Genomic DNA, 25,099 nt, shown 5'->3' with positions numbered 1-25,099 from the left:
AACCTCCAGAGAAATAGATTTAGGGTAGAACTTCACTGTGTTTCTTTCTGAAATCTTACAGTTTAAGAAGATAAATCCAGCACTACCATATGGAATTCTTTCCATCTTTACATTTTGCTTCCATCTATTACCTTCCCCCTTGGAGGTTAATAGAGGAGACACCTTTCAGAGAATTTGAAGCGCATGACTGTATCATACACAGTGAATTAAAAAAGAACCAGGAAGATCAATTGGCAGCAAAGTTAGACAGTGGCCAAATGGATACTCAGTGCCAGGTATCTCAGTTCCCATTTCCTGAGCCAAGCAAAGAAAAAGTAATCCTAACAACCATCTGTAACAGAGTAATATTTTTTTTGTGAGGAAGATAAATTGATGCAAATAATGAGTAATTATAAAGTAAACTAAAATATTTATTGAACTACAAATTATGCACATTCAGTTTGTATTTATCCAATGAAATTATATAGAAAATGCTTTCTTGTAAAGTGTTTCAAGATGCAAAAACACACGTTTTTTCTACTTATTTATTGCCAACAATGGGTGATAAAATATAAATTACTTTGTTTTCCTTCATGCTGTTAATGTGTGGTATAATCATTTGTACATAAGAGTAGCCACATCACACATATAAACACATATACACACACTCCACGCCCCCACACATACCTTGTTCTGCTATAATACATAAAGTGTTTCAGTAACACCAGTTAGTGATTATGTAATTGATCAAAAGGGGGATGATATCAGTATAGCCTGGAAGTTAGGTTGGTTTATATAAAAATTTGCCTAGGTGAGAGGCTCTGAATATACTAGAAGAACTATAAACTTCAGAAAAAGAAGGCACTGAGCTTGGTTACTATATAGGCAGGAGCCCTTTCATCCCCAATTTTTAAAAATACTATTGTTTTTGTTAATGCTCACCCGAGGATATCTTTCCATTAATTTTTAGAGAGTGGAAGGGAGGAGGGGAGCAAGAGAGAGAGAGAGAAACATTGATGTGAGAAAGACACATTGATGGGTTGCCTCCCACACATGCCCCTACTGGTGCCAGGGATCGATCCTGCAACCCAGGTATGTGCCCTTTACCGGGACTTGAATCTGTGACCCTTCATGCACAGGGTGACACTCTAACCACTGAGAAACACTGGCCAAAGCTAAAAAAAAAAAAAAAAAAAAAAATTTAACTGCAGGAGAGTCCACTTTCCCATAAGCCTCTATCCAGAAAGATGCACCTTGCATGGCTCACACATGGCAGGCTATCCTCCCTGTGCCTGTATGGGTATTGTCTCAGCCCATAATTGTACTCTATTGCTTTGTTGTTGGGTTTTTCTTTTTTAATTTTTAATATTCCTTGAAGCAGCCACCAGCCTCACTGAGCAACCTGCAAGCTATCTCCCAAAGTAGCATTTATTGTTTCAGACAGTTATTCGTTAACAAAATTGCATGAGCTTTAACGGTGCTGCCCACTGCTATTTTCCCCATGAGCCCTACTATTTCTAGTGCACAATTTTGTAGAATATGAGGATTTTCAAGAAGACACAAATCATGTCATAGCAGAAACAATATATATGATATTTCAGTGTTGAAATAGGACTGCCCTGGGAAAGTTGACCTCACCTCAATTTTCTCTAGCATTGAGATCTCTAAGCATGAATCTAGATCATTTATTCATTCATTTGATACATTTTCTTTGAGCTTCTACTGTATCGTAGGCACTATGCTGGGTGTTGGAGATAAAATATGAGCCAAATTAGACATGGTTGCTGTTCTCGTGAACTTCGTAGTGTTTAATTTCCTAATGAATATAAAGACTCTACTTAAAATATATATATGGAGAGTGTTCCTCCATAATGGTTGATTTTCCTTACTGTGAAAGTATTCTAGGCTACTAATGAACTTAGTCAAATTAAATACTTTTCCTGTCACACTTACCAACAGATATCCCTCTAGTTTTTCATTCTAGTAGTGTGTTTTATGGTTTAAACTCTGGTGCTTTTCAAACTCTTAACAGGATATTGAGGTTCGGAAAGAGGCTCCAGCTGAGAGAGGACTTACAGGGGCAGGTGTCTGAGAGATGACACCACGTCTCAGGAGGAACAGCTCGGCTCACCTTCTTTAGCTCTGTATCTTAATGAAAACTTGCAGAGATTTATTTTGGGAAGAAATGGAATAAAGGAGTTGCCTCTATTGAAAGTAAATTAATAAAACATCAAGATCACTGATTTAATCCATATGATCTATTAAACTGGCTATGTAAGCAGCAACCCATTCAGTAACTCAGACTTAACACCTACAGAAGTGGGATACCTATGAGGACAGTTACAATGCTAGCAGTACTGGGTATCTTTGACCCAGTCTGTAAAATGGACCTATTAATGGCATCTGGCATGAAAGTCACAAATGTTATAGGGAAATAAAGCAAATACTTTATTGACACATTTCTAATGTGACTGTTACTGAAACTTTTAAGATTAAATCTTCTCCCTTTTTTTTAATGTGTATCTCCAGGGACCCCAGATGATTTTCATCACTGCTAAAGATCTTGGACAATTATCAAAACTGAAGGTAATAAGAATTTTTAAAATTGCTGGTTGTCTGTGAAAAGTGATGAGCTAACTACAGCTCTGCAAGAAAGCATCCTCCTACTGGTCATGGTATCTCCCATGGCAGGACTAAGAACCTGTGTGTCTGTGATCTCACAGTCTGCTTTAAGGAGGAACCAGGTCAGATTTAGGGACTGAAGTTTTCTTTTTTCTTTTTTTTTCTTTCTGCCATGTTTCTCACATTTTCCAATTGGTAGGGCAACTGGGAATATTTGACTTTGTATTGTAGCATTCAGTATTACTGCTTTCGGGGTAAGTTAGAGAACATATTTTCTTTCATATAGTAAAATGGCTTTGTACAAATAAAGGCAAAATGGAATGTTTTGTAGAAATCCAGTAAAGTCTAGAGAAGTCTTGTAAGCAAAAAACCTAATTAGAAAAATGAAACTCATCGAAACAGACATTAAATTTATAAATGAGAATTTGCTGACTCAATAACCTTGCCCTTTGTTATTGCTTGAGATTCACAATACTTTGCAGCTGTGGTAGGAACTTGACTAGTTAGGATAGGAACTTGACTGGTTAAAATACATATTATTCTCTGTGACTGGCTTGTCTCACTTGTCATAATGTCCTCCAAGTTCATCCATGTTGTCACATATGGTAGGATTTCCGTCGTTTTAAAGGCCAAATAATATTCCATTATATGTATAGACCACATTTCCTTTATCCATCCATTCTTTCATCAGTGGACCGCATATAGGCCAACATTGTGCCTATAGTCAAAATACATGTTATTTTGTTTAATTTTTATGGATTAGAATACAGTGGAGCATGGAGATGGGTTCCAGACACAGACCACCTTGTTTCCAATTCTGCCTCCGCCGCTTCCAACTATGTCAACACTAGCCAAAGTATTTAACCTTTTTAATCTTCAAATGTGGCATGTGTTAAATGCAGAAAATTTTAACTCATGGTTTGTAGGATTGTTGTGAGGATAAGTGAGATAATGCAAACACTATCTTTGCATAGTAACTGCAAAGAGGATGCCACCTCTCACTCACAGAAACAGCTATTTGCCTCCACCCCCAGCTGGCAGCTCCGAGTTAGGTATCACCAGGATTGTTTTGTGTATAAAACACAGAGGGAGGATAATCCATTTGGCTGTGTAATTACTTACTGTGATAAAAACAGCTGCCCTGTAATTTCACAATCCTATTTTATCACCTACATTATCCCCTTCCTCAGAAAAAAAAGGCCAATAATCTATTTAGAAGACATAACCATCACCTAAAATTGTTTTTTCAGGTATTCAGTGATTTTGATAGTTCCAAGGGAAGGTAGATGTCATTGCCAAACTATTATTTTCTATCTTGGATCTCTATCTCTTTATTTATCCCTCTTATTACCTTCCTGGGATTTCCAGTTTCTATATTGAAAAATGCATTTTACAGTGTTGAAGCTCCTCATATAAAACCATGAAGGTGAAACAGCATAGTGTCTCATTACAAAAGAAATTGCCCTGCCATGCTCTAGCATCTGTGTGATATTAGGAAACATACTCCATCTCCCTGAGCTTCAGTTTCCTGAAAGGATCATTATACCAGCTAGAAATGTTTCAGTATCAGGTGATGAAAAGCCATACTAACATAAGCAAAGAGGGATTTTTATTTCTACATGAAACTATATCGTCCTGGGATAACTTGTTTCCGTCACTGCTTGATTGGGAACTGAAACGATGTTATGGAACCCAGTTACTACCTCTCAGCTGCTCTCTCCTTATTTGATGCATTGCTGTAACAAACCTCCCTTCCTATTTGTAAAATAACTATCTCTGCTCTGTATCTAACACCTTTGAACTTGAAATCCTGGAGGGAAGGATACCCACCTTGATGCAAAGAATTCCAGCAAAGTCCACGGGCACATCATTAGCTCTGATGGAGTGTGATCACCATTCCCAAGCTAATGACTGTGGCCTGGGGAGTGACATATGCCATTTGGCTTAACTCACATAGGCACTCCTGAGCTGAAGTCAGGCCCATTCAAATCTTACAAACTCTGAGCGGGATGGAGACTGGTTCCCCAGAAGGCATATGCAGGCTAGGTGGAAAAAATCAAATCCACAGAAAATACAGGTTTTCGGTCCCTTTGCAGCCCCCAAATTTCATCAATTCAATGAATTATCTTTCTATTGTAATTATCTAATAGCAAATTATGAATAAAACATCCTAAAAAGGTTATTTCATCAACACTGAAATAATCTAAAGGACTAAAAATAGAATCTTGGTGTCCATAGGTGATGGGAAATAACTTAGTTCTGTATCATATTTTTGTATTACTGACCCTTGATTTTTTTTAATTTTTAAATTATTAGTCCACTTAATCATTACTTGAATTATAGAGCAATATAAAACTTCTATAATCATATGCAAAAAACCCTTAAAAATCCAGCTATAATAAAGAACTTGAAATTTTGCAAAGCTATTTTCCCTTATTTTACTACAATGTCACTACCAAATTTTGTTTTAAACCTTTGGGCCTTTACATTTTTTATATGTTAGTTTGAAAGCAGATTTGATCCACTGGAAAAGTGCTATTTAAAATAATTGTACCAATGGATAAATTTAGAAATCCTATATAGAAATATTAACAACTAACAACCTTACTTAAAAGAACACAGGATCGAGGAAAATAGAATGAGGGAACTACAATTTTGAATGGATTCGTAAAACAAGTATTCAGCAGTTTGATAGATATTTATTACCTGGAACTTCATAATGTATGGATATTATGTATACCCAACTTTTGACTATTTAATGGGATCAGATTTGTCATAATTTTTAAAATAAGTACATCTTATGGAGGGTAATAGAATATCAAACCAATGAATAAAAATACACCTGAGACTATGAGCTTGCTGCAAGCAAGCAGTAACTCATCATTGCCAGTGTCTTTCAGAGACTCTCTTATTTGAATAAGCTATTGTTAAATCCTGGAAGATTATATTTTTCTACAGCACCATATATATTATTTATCAGCTTCTATTAAAAAATTTGAACACATCATAAAGCTAGTCAAGACTGATGAAGCCACCTGGCTGGGCGTGGCTCAGTGGTTGAGTATCAGCCCAGCATCCAGGAGATTGAAGTTTGATTCCCCATCAGAGTGAATGCCTGGGTTGCAGGCTCAATCCCCAGTTGGGGGCGTGCAGGAGGCAGCCAGCTGATCAATAACGACTCTCTTATCATTGATGTTTCTATCCCTCCCTCTCCCTTCCTCTTTCTCTGAAATCAATAAAGATATATTTCAAAAAAAAAAAAGACTGATGAAGCCAGAGATTTATTTAATATAAAATATTTGTATTTACTATTCCTAAAGCATTTCCCCCTATAATTCATTAAAAATTTCCCATTACCCTTTGAGTCTCAATAGGTATTTAATATTTATGTTCAAAAATTAGAAAATGGACTCATATATTTCAGTTGAAATCCCTATATCAGAAAGATGCAGGCATGTATACCATGGATCCATGAAGCATTACATCATGGTTTCAGCAATATTCAAAGGAGTACACTTCTATTTAAGCACGCTGAACTTAACGAGATAAGCTAAAAGAAGTACAATTCAATTAGCAAAAATATACTGCATGCCTAGCAGGTGATGATTGCCAGGACAGGCACCGAAAGGCTACAGAAGTAAGACATAGAAATCACCTTCAGGAAGTCGTAGCACCTACTAAATAGCCACATAAGGTCTAGAACAGAAAGATGAGCCACTCATTATGATGCACAATTTGTGACTTTCACAGAGTACCTGGCTAAGTAGTGAATGATGGTCAACATAAAGCCCATGCTCCACTTGCCAAGCCGTAAGCGCTGACGCAAAGCTATGCCCCACAGGGAAAGAGGCACCTTTTATTATTGACCTAAGGTACTTATCCATTACTCAAGCCATGCGTTCTGGAAACTGTGTCTACCCACATGGGCTTTTCCTCTAATTCACACAAAGGCACCTATTGAAGTTAGAATTTAAGTTCCAGGAAGGCATATTATTGAACAATATGTCTCAGCCACCTGGACCAGTACTGGCACATAATGAGCACTCGATAAATACTTGTTAGATCTTATTGACTAGAATAGTGGCAGCCCGGGCGAGATTGTATTAATTTGGCAGGTCAGTAACTTAAAAATTTTTATCTTCAACAAGTTTCTATTTTTTTTATTGTTATCTTCAATTTTCTACCATCATTTCCCTAAAGAAGCTTTGAATAATTGGTTGAGACAGTCCACATTGAACAATGAGGAAAATCCATTGTGAATTATGAAAATCAGTTCTAAGATATTGAAAAATTATTTTGAAATATTGAAAATATCTAGACCTGAATTCAGTTAACTCTTTCTTGGTAATGACTAGGCATTAAGGGGCTCTAAGAAAGAATAAATTAGAGGCATGATAGGTAAAGGAATCTCTACCAGAAATAATTGAGAGAGGCTAAAATTCACCTCAAATCTTTTCTATAATTGACCTTCTTTAGCTTACAGAACATAAAGCAAGGAATTAAAGTGAAAAGGCTTTGGCTCACATTTTTCAGATTTCTCTGCTCTATTCTAACATTAACTTGTAAGTGGGGGGGAAAGCCACATATGAATCAAAGTACTACTCTCTAAGTAAACATTTAGCATTTCTTATTTTGGCAAAATGGATATTTATTGAACATATGACAAAATAATCATCTAAAAAGTATTGATAAGAAAATATTTCAAGTAAAAATGTTTGCATATGGGGATTATGCAGATTTTGTTTGAAAATAGTTGTTAAGTAAATAAACTGGTCATTTTATAAGCAACTGTTAACCTGTTTAACAGGAGCACATGATTCGAGAGGATGCCAAGGGTCTGACACTGAGACAATGCACCATAATGGAGGTGGTCCTGGCTACCATCAAGGTAAGGTGACACTACCTCTGGATCTGGATCCAGAATCCTCCGGGTACATTCTGAGAAAGGAGCCCCAGATGCATCTCTGCAGAGCTGTGCCGTCCATGGACAGTTATACAGATACATTCCTGAAGTGTGTCAGTTTATCCTATACCACCTTCTTATTACATCCATATTACTGCCCTTTTACTTGCCTCCTTTGTCTATCTCTAGAAAACATGTGTGAAACCTATGCTGTAACATATGTTTTCAAAGAAAGACATGCACTACCCCCAACGCCCCATTAAACAGATGCCTCAGGAGATTTGAGGTTAACAGAATTTCTTTTTATGTGTTCCATGCTTGTTGAAATGGTTTTTAAAAGATCAATCTTCTCCTCTTGCAGCACAGTAATTTAATTTTCTGCTCAAAACTCAAAGGCATTGTGTTGTGTGCATCAATTTTTCATAGCCAAAGGTTGACCAAACGTGGTTGTGTGGGCTAAATGTGGGCACATCTCAAAATTTAACTTAGAATGGCTTTGCTTTTATAGATCCCTTATATATTTATATACTAAATTTTGTACTTATCTGTTAGGCTTTATTAAATAATGAAAAATTAATCTATCTCCAAAATTTAAGCTGTGTCTGATGTCTCCAGCTTCACTGTGGGAAGCATCTATTATTCAGGATGTGTGAGCCATGTAGCAAAAAGTGTCAGCTACCAGGAGCTTCTTTTCAGAGCACGGCATAGTCACACTGGATAGAAACAGACTTTATAATTCATTAGGACAGAGTTCTACTGGAAAACAATTGGACACCTTCTCAAAACTACCACCTCATGGCTTCTATTTGGCAGCATCAGCATTTAATAAGAGGCTGTCTTTTACTTCTTCCATGTCAAAAACTGCAAAGTGAAATCTGTGAGGTGAAAGGTTTGTAGCCCTGGTGGAAACTGGGGACTGTGAATTTAGGCTGTGAGATTACAGAAATAGAATTTCTAAAGATACAGCAAGAGTATTGCCTGGAAGTATAGAAATTTTACAAAATAATTTTCAGAAAGAGAAAAAAGGTGAAAAATGAGAAACCAGTTCTTTTTAAAAATTATTTTCAAAAAAAGTGAATAAGAAACGACCTTTGGAGTGATAGCAGCACGGCAGTAGGAAAAAATAAGAGCTCTTATTGTTGAGTGCACCATGAAGAGGGTAAAAAGTAAAACTTTTAGACTCTAAATTCAGCCCTTCATGGATTTTATTCGGTCAATGTCTGACCTGAAGAGAGAAAGGAAAAAGTGTTCTGTGAAAATACGGAGTGGCATTCAGAGTATTAGCAGACCTGACGCCTGTCCGCAACCCTAATATCTCTTTAATTTGTCTTGGTCAGGACACGTGACCAACACCTGTAGGCTGAGCTCTGCCCTGACTCTGGGACAACCCTGAGCCCCAAGCAAGTCTACATCCTGACAGCTCAACTCTCCCATCTTCCTGTCTGGGTCACCTGTGATGGTCTTTTAATTCAGATTCAGCCAACAAATACTTGCCTTGTTCTTTAGGACTTGTCTGATGTCCAAGGTCAAATAAGTGGCTCTGTGTCATTATCATATTATTTTGGGATTGGATTCTGACCTTGGTACTCCTGAGCCTCAGAGCCTGAGGTCCAGTCTCCAGTCCCCCTACTCCCCGACTTCTGTGATGCCACCTCTTTCTCAGGGGTCTCCACGCTATTAGACTCTCTTGTCCCCGTGTCCTACTCATCTGCCAGGCCATTCCCCTATATCTGCTTTCAATGGCCTTGTCCTCAGTTAACCAAAGTGAGGACTCCCTTTATCTTGTCCACAGCTGAGATTTGCCCCTACTGACTGCTATACCAAGCACTAATTCTCATGTTGACTACGAAGGAACTCAGGAGGAAGAGAAAGAAGAATACTCCTTAAAATAATTGTAACCCCAATTGTCTGCCTGGAGCTCAGAAAAGGAACACTGTAAGACCAGCAGAGCCCTCATGAGGAAGATGTTCTTACAAGGAGCAGATGCTAACCAAACTAACACCCAAAGGCTGCCAAAGAGATGAGCCTTAATTTCTCTTTAGCTCAATTTAAGCAGATAAAGTAGGAGTAAGAAAAGAAGAAAGAAAATGCTATGTTTATAGAATATAGACCGAAATAGTGTTTTTAATTTTTTCAAATATCTTTCAGGTATGTACATCATCTCGCCTGGTCCTTATAAATATCTTGGGTGGTAGATAGGTCAAGAATGATTATTCACATTTTATAGATGAGAAGACAGGATTTAAATTGTTTGTCTCAGGCCACAGACTGCTAGTAACTGGCAGAGCTGAGAAAAAATTCCAAATTCTATAGTCAATGACCTTGCTTCTATGTCACATTATTTCACTAAATGTTAACAAAGTGTGGATAAAATGTAGCAGGCCAAAATGGATGATATTTCTTCTGAGTGATTAATTCTTTCTAAATTAAAATACGATATTTCAATTATTTAGATTATTTTCTAATTAATTAGAAATAATTTAAAATCTTTCAACCTCTATGTAAGTATTGATAAAAAATATTAACTCTCTTAAATAATAAAATTTTTACTGGACATTTTCTAGTATCAGTCACATGTAGTTTTAATTATAAGCCAGAAGGTTAGGATATGGTACAAGTAACAGAAGTTATAGTGGCATGCTCCTGCTAGCATGGTTGGGTTTTGAGACATTCCATTCACCTGCCAACACAGCCAAATCAATAGTATTTGAAAATAAAAGTAGCAAGACGACAGCTATGAGGCAGATAGCCAACAGCCTAATCAGTATGTGCAAGCTAATAGAGAGGCCAACCTGGAAACCCTAGTCTGAAAGGGACCTAGTTGAGCTTTTGAGTCTCAGATCACATGTCAGGAAGACTCGGGACTGCTGGGAGTCCCTGAAATGTGGATTTCTTTCAAAGACGCTTTTCCAACAGCAGGTACTCTTGACCTGAGCATGGATCTCCGGACTTAAGGAAATTCTTAAATCTTGAACAATCCTCAAGTAATTTTATGATGAAGTTCTAAATACTCAGAAAAAAAGCTGGCTGGTTTTATTGTTCTACCTTTTCCAAGCCCCTGGAACACTTGTCATTTGGACCTGCACGTGACACTGCAGTGTATGCTGCAGATGCGTTTTACTGCAGATGTGTTTTACTGCATGCAGTGGCAGTACAGGGGGTTAAAATAATAAACACATGGATCAGGGCCCTCTAGAAATCTGAATTTCTTGGTATAAAGGAAAGAATTTGGACTAAATATGAATATCTATTCAAATAGAGCTTTGGAATTTACTTATCACTTACTAATTTAATCCTAGGTAGCAGCACCTCTGCTACTCAGGATCCAGACAAATAGCAAGATATGCGATGTTATGCCTGAGGTTTTGACCCTAACTAAGGTCTTACTTACCCCATCCTGCTATCTGTTTTTTCACAAAGCAATTTTGGTGGCTCCTTCTCAGCAACTTCTTTAAAAAAAATTTAAAAAAATAAATCATTATGAGTATATTTTTTGCATTATTTAAAATTCAGCTGCTCCTGGGAAGAACATAGTGCCTTACCTAGTTTGGAGTATTATAATTTAAAAATTATTGTTTGAAGCTTTACTGTATATAGCAAGTATGGGGAGTAATGAAGAGGTGGCTGGGGATAAGAGAGACCTTGCTCTTGACTTATAAACAAAAACATCTACAACTGATAAAAGAGATGTGCATAGAGTGGTGGGGAGCACAGAAAAGGTGATAAATCCTTTTGGGTACCTAGGGGAAAGCTTCCTAGAGAGAAAAAATTGGAGTTTAGAGGATAAATTAGGGGAAAGCTAGGGGAAAGTCACTGCAGGCCTAGAGAGAAGCATGGGTGAAATGCAGGAAGGTGGGGGTCAGCCTGAAAGCCACAGTCTAGCCAGAGGAACAGGTTGTGACCGGCTGCATATTACACAGAGTAAGAGAGGAACATTGGGTTGGAGCCAAAATACTGAGGCTTAAGCATTGAAGTAAAAAATCTGAACTTCGGTTTGTTGGCAAAAGAAAGGGAGAAGCCTAATTTGTTATGACACGGAAAAGAGGACTGCAGTTGTAGCAGAAAATAATTTTTTAAATATCTATCAAATAATTTTCTTAAAGTAAATGTCAGTTGCTAAAGGCAGGTTATTATTATATCTAAGTTTGAAAAAATAAATTATCGGCCTGAATGTACCAAAATTGTGATTCAGGGTATTTTAAGAAATAAAAACGATCCTAGGAAATCACTACCAGAATAGCATATGGAACCGAAAAGTAAACTCTTCCTGCAAACTCGTGAAGAAACATTAGCATGTTCCCTTCAGTCAGTAAAAATAGACCGTGAAAGATCTCCAAATATGTGACAAACACGAAGAGTTGAAGAATTTAGAAAGTTTTTAATTGGGATTATAAAAGGAATGTCTTGCTAAGCATGCAGACATATTTATCATGATTTTTTTACTTAGCAGTACTATATTTTTCTCTCAAAAATTACAATCAGGTCTGAAGTGCTTTATTTTTTGCAGTTTCATGCAGAATAATAATAATAATAATAAACAGAAAAAACCCTCTAGATACTTATCAAGATAAAGAAATCACTAGGCACCCTTACATCAGCAAAGCCAACACATTACTGTAAAGGATGGAAGCCTCCACAAATATCAGAAAATGAATATAAATAAAAATGTACATAAACTAGTTGAAACTATGTGGGAGATTATACCACTGGCAATTAGAGAAGCAGGATAGCGGGCGAAGAGAGAAACCTGAGTGTGAAAGTTACTGCCCTTGCCTATGGGAATGAAAATAGAATTGAAAGGATAATTGTCAGGAAATTAAATGAGTTATCACATATAAAGTAAGTAAAACAGTTCCTGTCATATAGAAAGTGCTTTAAATATAATCACTATATTGCCTGAGGAGAGGGTTACTTTGGAAGAGCCCCTCTCTGCTGTTAAACTCAAGATCCCACGTACTCTTATGCAACCAGTTTTTTCACCCTTTCTTAATAAACTTTCATTCTCTCTCAGCGAAACTACCTATTAAATCTAGTTCTTTGCCCTAAGCAATAGTTCAAGTCCGTAAGGCCTTGTGCTCTGGCCTTTCGGTTTCCTGTGCACAGCAATTTCTCACTATAAAGAACATAACCCCCCTAGGATTCTTCAGTATTTTCTGAGACTTCCCTCTGGGAAGCAGTGCTGTTCCTTCTCTCAAGGAGTTTCTAGTCTTGATTAAAGATGGAAAAGACACATTAAAAATTAGGTAATGATACGTGTTAACTTATATGACAACAGTGTAAGAGACGGAACAGGATCACACAGATGCTAATTGAGGGGCACAGGTAAAAAGTGGTAAGGGTTTAGAGGGGTAAGCAACCACCATGAACTCAAGGGATCAGGAAAAGCTGAAGGAGTGGTCTTATGGGGATGGAAGGGAGCTGACAGGCTGGATGGGAGAGACATCAGGGTGGGAAGGATGGAGGAAGATGCATGACTTGAACATAATCAGGGAGAAAGGATTTCACCATAGGAAGGCACAAGACCAGAGGGCTAGGAGTCAGCGACCAGACCATTCTACCCACCTGACTGGATGTAACTGGAGGTTTGCACAGTAAAACAGTGTAAAATGAGGTTTGGGTTGAAAGTACAGAGGTCCTTTTGCACCCTCAGTGGATTCTATAAATGAGCCATTGATGATTTTGAAAATATATGGCCTGCCAGGAGTACCATTTTACCAATGGAAATTTCACAGGAGTGTGCAATCTGGATTGATTGATTCAAGATTATAGTCACAGAGATCAGTTACAGTTATTTAATGAATGAGATGATGAGGGCTATCACCAGGGTTGTAGAAAGTGAAAGATGAACATGAGTGACACAAGAAAGGGAGAGTCACTGCAACATGGCAATGGAAATTGGGGCAAGAATTAGGGAGGAGCCTAGGGTGATGCAGAGGTATCAGCTAATGCTGGGAAGCATGGCTCCACTGAGAAAAATGGCAAATTAGGCAGGAGGGTCATTTTCCTATTGCCAGGTTGGAGTTAGATATGGTGGCAGAAACATGAAAATAAGTATCCAGTAAACTGCTGGAGGCAGGGACTGGTGCTCAGGAAACAAAGCAGGGCTAGATTTGGGGGAGTATTCTACCAATTAAGTATATTTTCTTACAAATAGAAAGATCTTTACAGTTCACAAAGCTGTTACAGAGAGAGTAGTTAATTTCATCTCTACCACACTACACTCAGGCATGGAGGATATTTCTGTTCCCATTCTAAAAATAAACAAAATGATACACTGTGAGGTTAAATAATCTATGCAAAAATCACATTGCACAGAGGAAAGATGCAGAATTACATTGTCTGGCACATTTTAAAGTAAAGGGAGAAAGAATTTCACCATAGGAAGGCACAAGACCAAAGGGCTAGGAGTCAGTGACCAGACCATCCTACCCACCTGACTGGATGGTGGGTCAAAGAGGTGATGAGGGTTCTAAAACCTCAGAATTGGAAGCAAAACCCAACATCTCGCCTCTCCTCATGCAGAGAAATGCCGTCTGCAGTGCTCTTGGCCTGTGGTCAACTGGCCACCACTTAATGGCCACTATGGGCCCTCACTAACTCATAAGCAACAGCTCCAGTATTTAAGATGCACTTATTATTAGAAAGGTTGTCTTTATATTGAACCAAAAATCTGCTTTCCTGATACTTGTACCTATGTGTTGGTCCTCCTTTCCTTTGAAACTACTACAAAAATTTTATTTTAGGGGTAGGGTGGGGGTATGTGATAGCCCTTCAGACAGAGGAGAAAACTATGATGCTGCCTGAAATTGTTGCAGCGATTATTAAGTAACGTCCCTAGACTTTACAAAATCCTGCTCGCCTACCTTTGGCTGCCCTTCACTTTTTCATATTTCTCATAAACAATGAAGCCTAGGAATGAATTAAGAAAGACCCTAATATTCCAGATTTGTTCTAACCAGCAGAGAATGTTGTTGCTCTATCGCACCCTTTGTCTTGACCCAATTACCTGTATTTATGCATGATAAGATTTCATAAGCTTCCATAGCTGCCCCATCACTCACTAAATCATGTTGAACTTGAGAGCAAATAAAGTTTTATGACTTTTTATATTTTATGATGTTAAGCTAAGCCATCCCTATTCTGTATTTTGCAGAAAACACTGTATCATAAATAAAGGCCTTTCTTTTTTCTCTTTGTCATCTGATCCTCTAATGTTGACCCACCATTCCAGACTGCCAAGACCTTTCTGAAGCCAGATTCTGTCATCCAGTGTAATAGCTTCAAGCTTTGGCTCAAGTGCACACTTGAAAAACATGCTTTCTGTCTTTGTCTGTCCAAGCCTGTGGTGAAAATATCAGCCAGGACAGGGTCAAGGGTAGGGAGACTGTTACCCTGCTGACAGCCGTATCCTTCACAGCACTAAATTACAGCCACCATCTCCACGGTCTTCTAACTGACTGAAAATTCTTTTCTTGAATGAGGAGGAAATGACCTGTCCCAAAGTGTTATTTTGCCAATTATTTTCAGTTAATTTGCACCAGTGTAAGTAAAACATCTGAGCAGATCAGAAATGTTCAGAGATTATGCTGCAGGTTGCAGAGGAACAAAAAAACAGAGTTTTCTTGTTTAGAACCAATGGAGAGTAATCCACTTTCCAGGTGCATGAGGGGAACATTGAGAAGGCTTTAAAACCTACATTCACAGATTCCCCCCTAGGACATAATTCCCCTCCAAAATACTTACTATAATAAATGGAGAGCAACTCAGTTGCACTGAGCTGTTGGTAGTGGATTTTAAAAGCTAAGACATTCACTCCCACATATCAGCATCACATTTATATCCTTCAAACCCAGCCCTCAGCAAAATACAGATCCAGCTCTCCTGCTCCTTCAGGGCTCATGCAAAGAGTCAAAACCGAATGTAAAATCTCTGAATGGCAAGGCGCTCCCAGTGACCACATCGTCCTTTCTCCTGGAGAGATAAACAGACCCATGCTCTCAGGAGCCGTGGCCCAGGTTCTGAACACCGTGTGCAGGGCTTCCCATAAAGTTGCATTTCATCAGGGTTTATTTGCATAAATAGAGAAGCCATTTCCTTTGCTCTCTGAGTAAGGAGCCTATGGTATGCGTTATTTGTGTTCTCTGAATGGAGACTTTCATTCATAGCATCTTGCTTACCAGTTTTCTCTCCTAACTCTCCTTTCTTCTGTCCTGAGTTTGTCTTGCAGCATCTCCTATTATGCAACGCACCCAAAAGACAAAGGCATCATTTCTGCCCTTGCAAATCTTCTGTTCACTTACAATCCTGCTAGAACCTTTAGCAGAGGCAGTCCAGTGTCATAACCGAAAACTCTAGGGAGACCCACAGGCTTTCCTCAGGAACACACTCATGCATTATTTATATTTTCATTTCCTGATTAGTCTCCCATGTCCCAGAGACCTACAAAATAATGCCTTCCTACTTAAAACATGTCTTCCTATAAAATTATAAGGGGTGCAAGGAGGAATGCATATTTTATGCCTTTATAGTCTAACTTTACTTTCCTTCTTCCATGAAGCCTTCTAGACCTTCAAAACTCTCTCTCAATTGTATAAAATCCTGTCACATTCATCTATCCTAGGATTTCTTAACTCATATTCCATGGAATACTTATGTCCCCAAGTGTTAATAAACCTCCTGTGTGGTACTGTTCCTATAGCCAACTCATTTTAAGAATGAAGTACAAGTAGTCCCCTCTTATCCTCGATTTCATTTTCCGTGGTTTCAGTTACCTGCAGTCAACCACAGTCCAAAAATATTAAATGGAAAATTCCAGAAATAAACAATGCATAAGTTTTCAATTGAGCACCATTCTTAGTAGCATAATGATATCTTGGCCATCTCACTTCGTCCTGCCCAGGATGTGAATCATCCCTCTGTCCAGTATCTCCACACTGTACACAAACCCCACCCATTTAGTCACTTAGTAGCCGTTTTGATATCAGATCTATGGTATCTCAGTGCTTGTGTTCAAGTGACCCTTATTTTATTTAATAATGCAACATTCGCATTACTTTTGTTATACTGTATTGTCATAATTGTTCTATTTTATTACTAGTTGTTAATCTTTTATGTGCCTAATTTATAAGTTAAATTTTATCGTAGACGTATATGTATAGGAAAAGAAATAGTATATATAGGGTTTGGTGCTATCTTGGTTTCAGGCATTCACAGGGGTTCTTGGAACATATCCCCTGCAGGTAAGGGGGGAACCACTATGTGTTAATGGAAGGTTAAACAGATTTCTTTACCACAGTGGGTCTCAGAGCCTTTTAATGTGTTAATAAGCATCGTGAATCTTCAAGACTACAATGTCATCTCTTAACTTGAAGCTTCTAGGCAACACAAAGTTAGTGCAGAGAATAGACTAATAGCAGTAAACCAGTATAGTTTAAATTATACCAAAGAAACATATTCTGAGAACTACAAATACCTCAATCCTTCTTGAGTGTTGTGGGGACTCCTAGGGTTTCTCTTGGTTACCCAGGCAGACTGTCCTCTTTCTCTAGTCCACTACAGTGACTTACCTGGGTGCTACTGAAATTTAGAATGGCAGTGCTGATAAATGATAAACATCAAAGATGTCACCACTTTAGAAACCTCTACTGATTCCTTCCCCAATAGAATTGTTTGCCTCCCCATTATCTATATTTCAAATCATTTCTCTTACACCTGCAACATATTATTGAAGCCATTTTGGCATTTTGGTTACATTTTCTACTAGATTATAATCCCTTCGAGAGCAACCTTTGGACCTCTTTAGCTTCATATCCTTGGCAATGGGCACAAGGCCTGGCTCATGAAATAGGATTAATATTTGTTAAATGACAGAGGGAGAAAGAACAGGCAGGAAGGCTGACCCTGTCGCCAATGCTGTTGTGGTGAGCCACAGGCCCATGGCCCTGTTCTCACAAGTTAGAGAGTAAAAATTATGGTCACCTTATGAATGTGTCACCCTTGCTACTTTATATACACTGTTAAAGAACAGTTTTTAAAAGGGTGTATAATTGTGGCATTCATGCAGTTATAAAACAAGCCAAAATGTTATTTAACTCATCTATTAATGAGGGAACCAGTAAGCTCTTACAACTGGCTCAAAGGAGAATTTCAAGAACCACACATAAGGATAAGCAATAAGGAAAGCTGAAGTAAACCTACAAATAGAGGCAAAACAGATCTACCCACAGAACAATAATCAGTTCTATCCTACCAGAAATAACTAATTTCCAGTTCTATGGACAAGCGTCATTTATATTATTACCCATTTTCTACAATTAACAGTTTTAAATAGCTTAAAGACAGTGAAACCAAAGATAACCCAGATGGGTATACTATGGAGAACACCCACTAATCTTTTTTCCCCATTTTAAAGTCTTTCACAATCTTTCCTGATGACTCTCATTTGCCCCAAGGGATGGCCAAATACCATTATAGCTGCTGCTTATGTTTCTTCTTATATTTCTTTTTATTATAATCTTCTAGCACTTATGCTTAGATTTAATAAGACTGGAGTTTCTCTGAGAAACACAGAGAGAGAGTGTTTCCTTCAGATATCCTGCCTATCCTTGGTTTAATTTATCCTACTGCTCTCTGCTATTCAGGTGAGTTATTGCATTTGATGGCTCCTTGGTTCATTATGTAAATGGACCTCCAGAGATCACCCCACCATTCCTCTAGGAGAAAAATGTTAAGACCAAACTAAACCATTCCCTTTTAATACATCTATTTAATATTTTTTCCACCCTAAATAGGGTATCATGTTTCATGAAGAAAGGAATGATCATATTTCTTTATTCCCAAGGTGCCTGAAACAATTCTGGACTCATAGTCCTCAGTAAATACTTTCTCCTTGTGGAATGATTTTAACATTTTTTATAAGAAGATCAATATTTAAAACAAAATTTAAATATTACACCCTTGTCCTTTTTTAAAAAGTAAGAAAAGGCTTTTTTAATTTTTCTATTGGAATTTTAAGAGGCCATGGTTTTTTCTTCTTGGGGAGGGTGTCTGTAATTGGAACAATCTTCAGATTCTATCCCCGTTGCCTACTTTCTCTGGCTTATGCCCAGAATCTTCTCTACATTATACTATTTAAAAGTGCACTCAGTTGCCTAGAAATGAGCAGAATATTTTTCTACATGTTCCCTTGAATAAGGGAGAAAATTGAGATAATTATGAGTGGGTTAGAGGGATGACACATATCCATTTAAGAGCACGTATCAAAATTGTTTGTTGAGTTTTTTCAAAATATTTCATTTTGTGGGATCATGAACCATAGTGAGCCATGTTGCAATGAGTGTGTAGTTTAGCGTTGTTGGTACAGAAAAAGAAAGAAAACCATTTATCTAATGTTTACAGAATACAATAAATAGTATACATTATTGGGGAAACATTTTAATTTTATCACATATCTCTGCATATTCTGTTTTCAAAAGAGACGTCATGCATAAAACTTGCAGCATACAAAATGCTAACATTCTTCAATGACCATATTAATAGTCAAAGAATTTACATCTTTCCTATTATCTTATCTAAACTATTATAGTGTTTTGAGCTTGTTATGTTGACTTTCTAAGGACCACTCTGCATTTTTAGGTTGGCCTATATCTGCACCATTGTGTGATTACAGGATAGGAAAGTTGGACTAGCAGGTGTCTGGCCTTGAATCACAAAATAGTATCTGGAAATATGTGACTGAATTACCTTCCTTGTGAAATTCTGCTACCCCTGTATACTTTTCTCATCCTCTGGGAACAGAAGTCAATAACCAAGTTGATTATTACCTAAATGTGTCATTCTAAAGACTACTGCATCTTCTTCATGATCTCATATTCTTAACTCAAGTTTTAAATGAGAAGAAAAGTCTTAAGCTTCAAGGATCTGGGGTCCATGGTGTAGAGCATATTTTCAGATATTGAAGGAATCTGAACTAGATGATGATGACTTAGCAATGGACATGTGGTAGCACTTTCTTTGTACCTACCTTATATTGGTTATACGGTATTATTCCATTTGAAGTTTACTCTTACAGCTATAAAATCTGTCCTCCACTGTTATTTCCAAGTACCGCTGCTTACATTATTTATTTTCTCTTCAGCAATACTTTCACGCAGGAGGAAATGGCCTCAAAAAGAATTTCTTGGAGAAAAGCCCAGATCTTCAGTCTCTGAGATACGCTCTCAGTCTTTATACCCAAACGACAGATACCTTGATAAAGAAGTTCATAGACACTCAAACCTCACAGAGTAAGTAACAGATTAGATGTGATAATAAACTGAACACCTAGCTAAAATTCATTGTAAGAATTATTATAAATAGTATTAATGCTTTTTACTATAATAAATTAAAACAATAAGAATGGAGGATATTGTTCATGGAAAATTACCAACTTTTAGCATTCATAAAATTATAATTTTATGAATAATTTCAGTATCACTTGGGTATGCTTAATACTAAAACTGTATTCAATGGTTGACTCTTGGTGATTCTAACTTCATAAAACTTAACAAAACCTAGTTTTGAATATCCATAACTGTGATATTCTCTTCAATTTAGTACAAAAGATTTGTTGGTCTTGGTAACTCCAAAAAAAGTGATAATAATTCCCCAAATCCTGATTTCAAATGTAAAATTTCCTGCTTGGTGTTTCCAGAAGGGAAATTTCATTTTATCCTAATTTTATGTGAGAAAAGTGTTCAACTCTTACTTTGAAATGGGCCAAGAGGTAAGTATTTTATTTCAAACTCAAATCTGTTTCACATGGCGAAGTTGCTACCTCATAAGCTTTTAGGATATTACTGTTAAGTAGCCTTTCTTTCAAGTTGCTTTGTGATTTACTATATTTTGGTAATTATACACACTTATGATCTGGAATTTCTAAGAGATTTTTTTGAAAATGTCAGTATGAGTCAAAAAGAGCCTAATACAGGTTTAAACTCTAGAACATAAAAAATCACACCACAGAAGTCATAAATATAAATTAGAGGATATGGCCTTCATTCATGAGAGATCCTCAGAAAGAAAAGAATAGAGATTTGTTTCTCCTGTGATGAAAATACTACAGATTTATTTGTGCTTTTTCATGGATATTTAACTTTTCTCACTACATCAAAGATAACACCAAGGTAAGTGCTAGGTAGGTACTTGGCCTGTCTTTAACATTTTGTGCTTCCTGATAGTGTCCAATTAAGTGCTATAAATACTTTTTTTACATGTGATATGCTAATCTGCCTTACACCTTGGGATGGTTCCAGAGAGGAGGAATAAGCTGAGCTCACGAGAGGTTATCAAGAAATACAGAAATAGCCAGAACATTACTCCCTGAATCCATGACCTTCCAAGGTTCTCTGAAGTTTATAACTATCAATGCAATTCTAACACAGCATATAAATAGTATCATAGCTTTATTCCCAGAGAATGTAAGTATATAAGACTTTTGCTTTGCTTTTATAGGTATATATGTATGTTTGCACACACAGGCATGCAGCCCATCTTTTAGCATAGATTCACACCAAAAAACTACATATGTATATCAATGTTGATATATAGAATTGGGCACATGTATTTATTTTTAATGCTATGTATTGTATGGCAACATTAAAAACATGTGGTGGTGGATAGTCCCGGTAACCACCTGATTTAACATAACTTTATTTCAGAGTTGGCCTTTCTTTTTCTCTTTTACTCTCCTCTTCTGGCTTTGTTGAGTATGGGTTGTTGTGGGGGGGGGGGTTTGCATAATTAAAATTGGCCAGACATAGATATGAAACAGTTTTGCATTTTCTCCAATAGCTACCTTCAGCCAAGCTTTGTGTAAACTTATCCCTACCTACCTCATCCTGCAACTGTCCCCAAACAGGCACAATCCGGCCCAAAGGACCTGACGTGTGAAGGGAGCTCGATGGACCCTTTGCTCTCCCTTTCTTTCCCCCTTCTGGATCCCTTTCTGCTATAGCGGTTTTGGGGACAGAAACTGAAGGGGAGGAGGGAGATGTCTTCAATGTTCTCTGTATGGTTGCATCCAAACTCTGGCTTTGTGAGCAGCCTAGTGTTGGGGACCACTGTATGTGTTCCATCTTCCTTCAGGGACCCCTCAGTGATGCCTCCTGCAGCACATACCATAGCTCTTGCTCCTTTACTCTTTGCTTCTAGTGGCCAGGCCTCTGGAATTGGGTCCCAGCAAGAAGGCTGAAGTCCAGCTTCCCCCTGTGGGGTCCCCTTGAGCCATAGAAAACTCAAACATTCTTTCCACATCTCTGGTGATAACAGAGGATTCTCCACTGTCACCTGCCATCTCTCTACAGTTCTCTTCTCCACCTGCTCAAATAGTTGTTTATATTTCCAACTGGGGGAGGTTTGGAGGGAGGACTACTACTGCCCAATATAACATAACCATTGTTCAATCAAAAGTGAAGGCAAGCCAACATCTCATGAGTTAATGGGTGCAGGATTTCTGAGTTTATATTCATACCCTCTCTTCTAATTCCATCAATCTCATTTCAATATTCATTACCATAGACTGAATGATAAAGTTAGCATAACAATACCATATCCTTTATAAAAGAATGAGGTAAAGGAGAGAGAAGATGAAAATTCACTGAATATTATATTATAGCACAGCCAAAAGGAAAATATAGTAGAGGAAACAATCGTCATTTCTATAATTCGCTCTCAAGTCATGGTTTACACTTATGACCTCCAAATGCCCCTGTTCAGAACATGTTCCCTTTGGCTTCAGAGGAACCTCAGCTTGTAGGATTGTTAACTGAGAAACATAAAAACGTTCAATTCTCGAAGGTCTTATTTATATGGGTTTCTATACGATCCTATGAACATTTGACACTGGACATGTTGAAACAGAGGAGCCTGGGTTCCATCCTTTGGATTACTTCGCTACTCACCCTAAAATGAGCACTTCCAGCTAACAGCAGGATCAATTGTCCCCTTTGTACACCTGATATCCTGGTGGCGTGAAGAGTCCAAAATGAGAAAACGAAGTCTCCCTTTCCAGTGGAAATATTGTTGCAGTTATCCCAGTATTTATTCTAATATTTATTATATTGAACTTTTGTTCATCTAAAAACTTACATTTGGTTTATTCCGTCTAGAAAGATCATACGGGTGTTGTGGCAACTTTGAAATACAACATTTGAACATAAGCTAGCACTGCATGCTGCAAAGCCTGCCGCTTTCTGTCTGAGAAGACACAGGGACACGCTCAGCTCCCTTCAGGATAAACTGGGGTGCCGCAGGTTAATGCCCCAGGGAGCAGCCCTCAACCAATAAAAGGCAGGAAATTGACGGATTAAAAAACAAAAATCTATAATTCAGCTTCCTTGGTCGGGACAACTCTGACGTGTGTTTTGCGCAGACCCCAGAGCTCCCCTGTGAGATGCGGCTCCACTCTCCCTCCCGAGGCTGGCTCAAGACCACGTTCTTTTTTGGCTTCCTTCCTTTCTCCTGTTCTCGCCGCCTTAGTCCCTTATCAGTGTTTCCTGGGATTCCTCCCCAGGGAGACCATTTACCTGTGAGTGCCTGTCTCAGGGTCTGCCTCTGGGGGATCTCAAATCCAGGGGAAGGCAGCTAGAAAGTGGGGAGCCAGATTCTAACTCAGCTAGTCTAGACCTTAGATTCAGGGCTCTCAGCCACCGTGTGCTCATCTTCTTAATAAGTGTAAAGGCCAAATACTCTGAATGAATCTTTCTCCATTACTTGGACTTTTTCCCCATGATTTCTCAAGTCAGGAACACAGAATTAAATGAAATTCAATCTGTAAATAAGTAAACATTATTTGGAAAAATTGTACATGTTTTCATTTACCTCTTGATCAGTAAAATAAAGTAGTTTTTTGGGTTTTTTTGGTTCCTTTAATTTCTAACTCATACTCTACAGGGAAATAATTGTTTAAAACGACATTAAATCATTATTCAAGTGATATTTAATGGGTGTACATGTTATGTAAAGGGACTTGGGCTTCGTTAGAAATCTAAGTGTGCTTTTTAAAGCATTCATATTTTACTTCTTTTATTCTCATAAAATCTTCCCAAATTTCACTTTCTTCCTTGTCTACCTTTTGTTAAAAGTTCCTTTCTCATCTTTTTCTTTTTTCTGTTTTTTCCCTTGTATGTCTGTGTTAGAAAATTAACTGTAATATTAAATTTAAAAAACCAATTACTACTGATATTTTTTTGTAGCTTCGCATTGAAGGGTACACTTTCCTTTTAAAAATATTTTTGTTTGAATTCAGCTTTTTAAAAATGGGTTTATATGTATAGAAAAAATCATCTGTATTTTAAGCACATTTTTTTCTTTTTTTCCTCTCTCTATTTATTTACTTATTTATTAGCTCTTTTCTACATTTTACCTTGCTTTTTGCCTTCTCTTTTTAAATAGATTTTGATATCATCTTTTTCTAGTAGTTAAAAAAAAAAAGTAAAAACTACAAGGGATTGAGTCCCATTAGAAATTTATGAGCCAAATGAGATCTATCAATATGGAAAAGCACTGTCTTCTCTCCTCTTTCTATTCCAAATATTGGAAAATAAACAAATCCAAAATGGATATAGAAGCTTAAGTCCTCAAGTGAAACGGAGAGTTCAAGTTATAAAAGCACCATGTTCACTATTCTAGCAGCGTACTGCAGTAATCAAACAGCATCTCACTCTGCATTCGCTTAACGAATTTCCTGAGCATCACCTCTGAACACAGTCCCATACGATGAGGTACATATTCAAAGGGGAACATTAAGTCATTTGCACCCGTTGCTCTAAATCCATGTTTTTCAAGCAGGGTTATTTTGTCCACCCAGAGACATTTGGCAATATCTTAAAACTTTGGTTGTCACATCTGGGAGTGGTAGTTGTATCCCTGGCCTCTAGTGGGTGGAGACCAGAGAAGCTGCTAAACATTGTTCAGTGTACAGGACAGCTCCCTATGACACAAATGTATCTGGCCCCAAATGGCGATACTGCTGAGGTTGGGACTTCCTGCCATAGTACTAGACTAAAAAGGGAGACATTATGTAACAAGGTCATGTTAGAAGAGGGGAAATTTGGCTTGAGAAGAAAGAGAAGGCAGAGGGTCAGTGGGTAACCTGGGTCATGAGGAGGTAGAAAGGGGAAGATGTTCTGAATGAGGAACCTGTCCAGAAAAGTATATGCTTGCACTTTTTTTTTTTTAATATTTCTTTATTGATTTTAGAGAGAGGAAAGGAGAAGGAGAGAGAGAGAGATAGAAACATCAATGATGAGAGAGTCATTGATCGGCTGCCTATCCAGCAATCCGGGCATGCGCCCTGACCGTGAATCGAACCCCGATCGCCTGGATCCTAGGTCGACACTCAACCACTGAGCCACGCCCAGTTGGGCTGTACTCTTAATTTTAAAATTCTAACATGTCCAACATACCCACAGTATATTTTTATTAGGAAAAAAAGTTTGTTTTGCTTTTAAAACAAAATTCACCATATCACCACCTATTTTTAATCAAGAGATAGTTAAAAGTGCCTTAGATTTCCCTATGCCATTAAAAAATACAGAAATACTATAGTAAGTTTTG

General features: G+C 37.7%; 1 protein-coding gene across 1 annotated transcript in view; it reads left to right on the top strand.

Moving 5' to 3' along the window:
• Positions 1–25,099, top strand: part of UNC13C (unc-13 homolog C) — a 460,865-nt gene that overhangs the window by 399,260 nt on the left and 36,506 nt on the right. Inside the window, exons 27-29 of the mRNA XM_087821385.1 lie at positions 2,509–2,565; positions 7,409–7,489; positions 19,641–19,788. Of these exons, the coding sequence (XP_087677511.1) occupies positions 2,509–2,565; positions 7,409–7,489; positions 19,641–19,788 (286 nt within the window). The remainder of the gene's footprint in view (positions 1–2,508; positions 2,566–7,408; positions 7,490–19,640; positions 19,789–25,099) is intronic.

Source organism: Miniopterus natalensis, chromosome 1 (genome assembly GCF_054644295.1).
Source record: "Miniopterus natalensis isolate mMinNat1 chromosome 1, mMinNat1.hap1, whole genome shotgun sequence".
Taxonomy (NCBI): domain Eukaryota; kingdom Metazoa; phylum Chordata; class Mammalia; order Chiroptera; family Miniopteridae; genus Miniopterus; species Miniopterus natalensis.
This window is presented reverse-complemented; position numbering and strand designations above follow the sequence as displayed.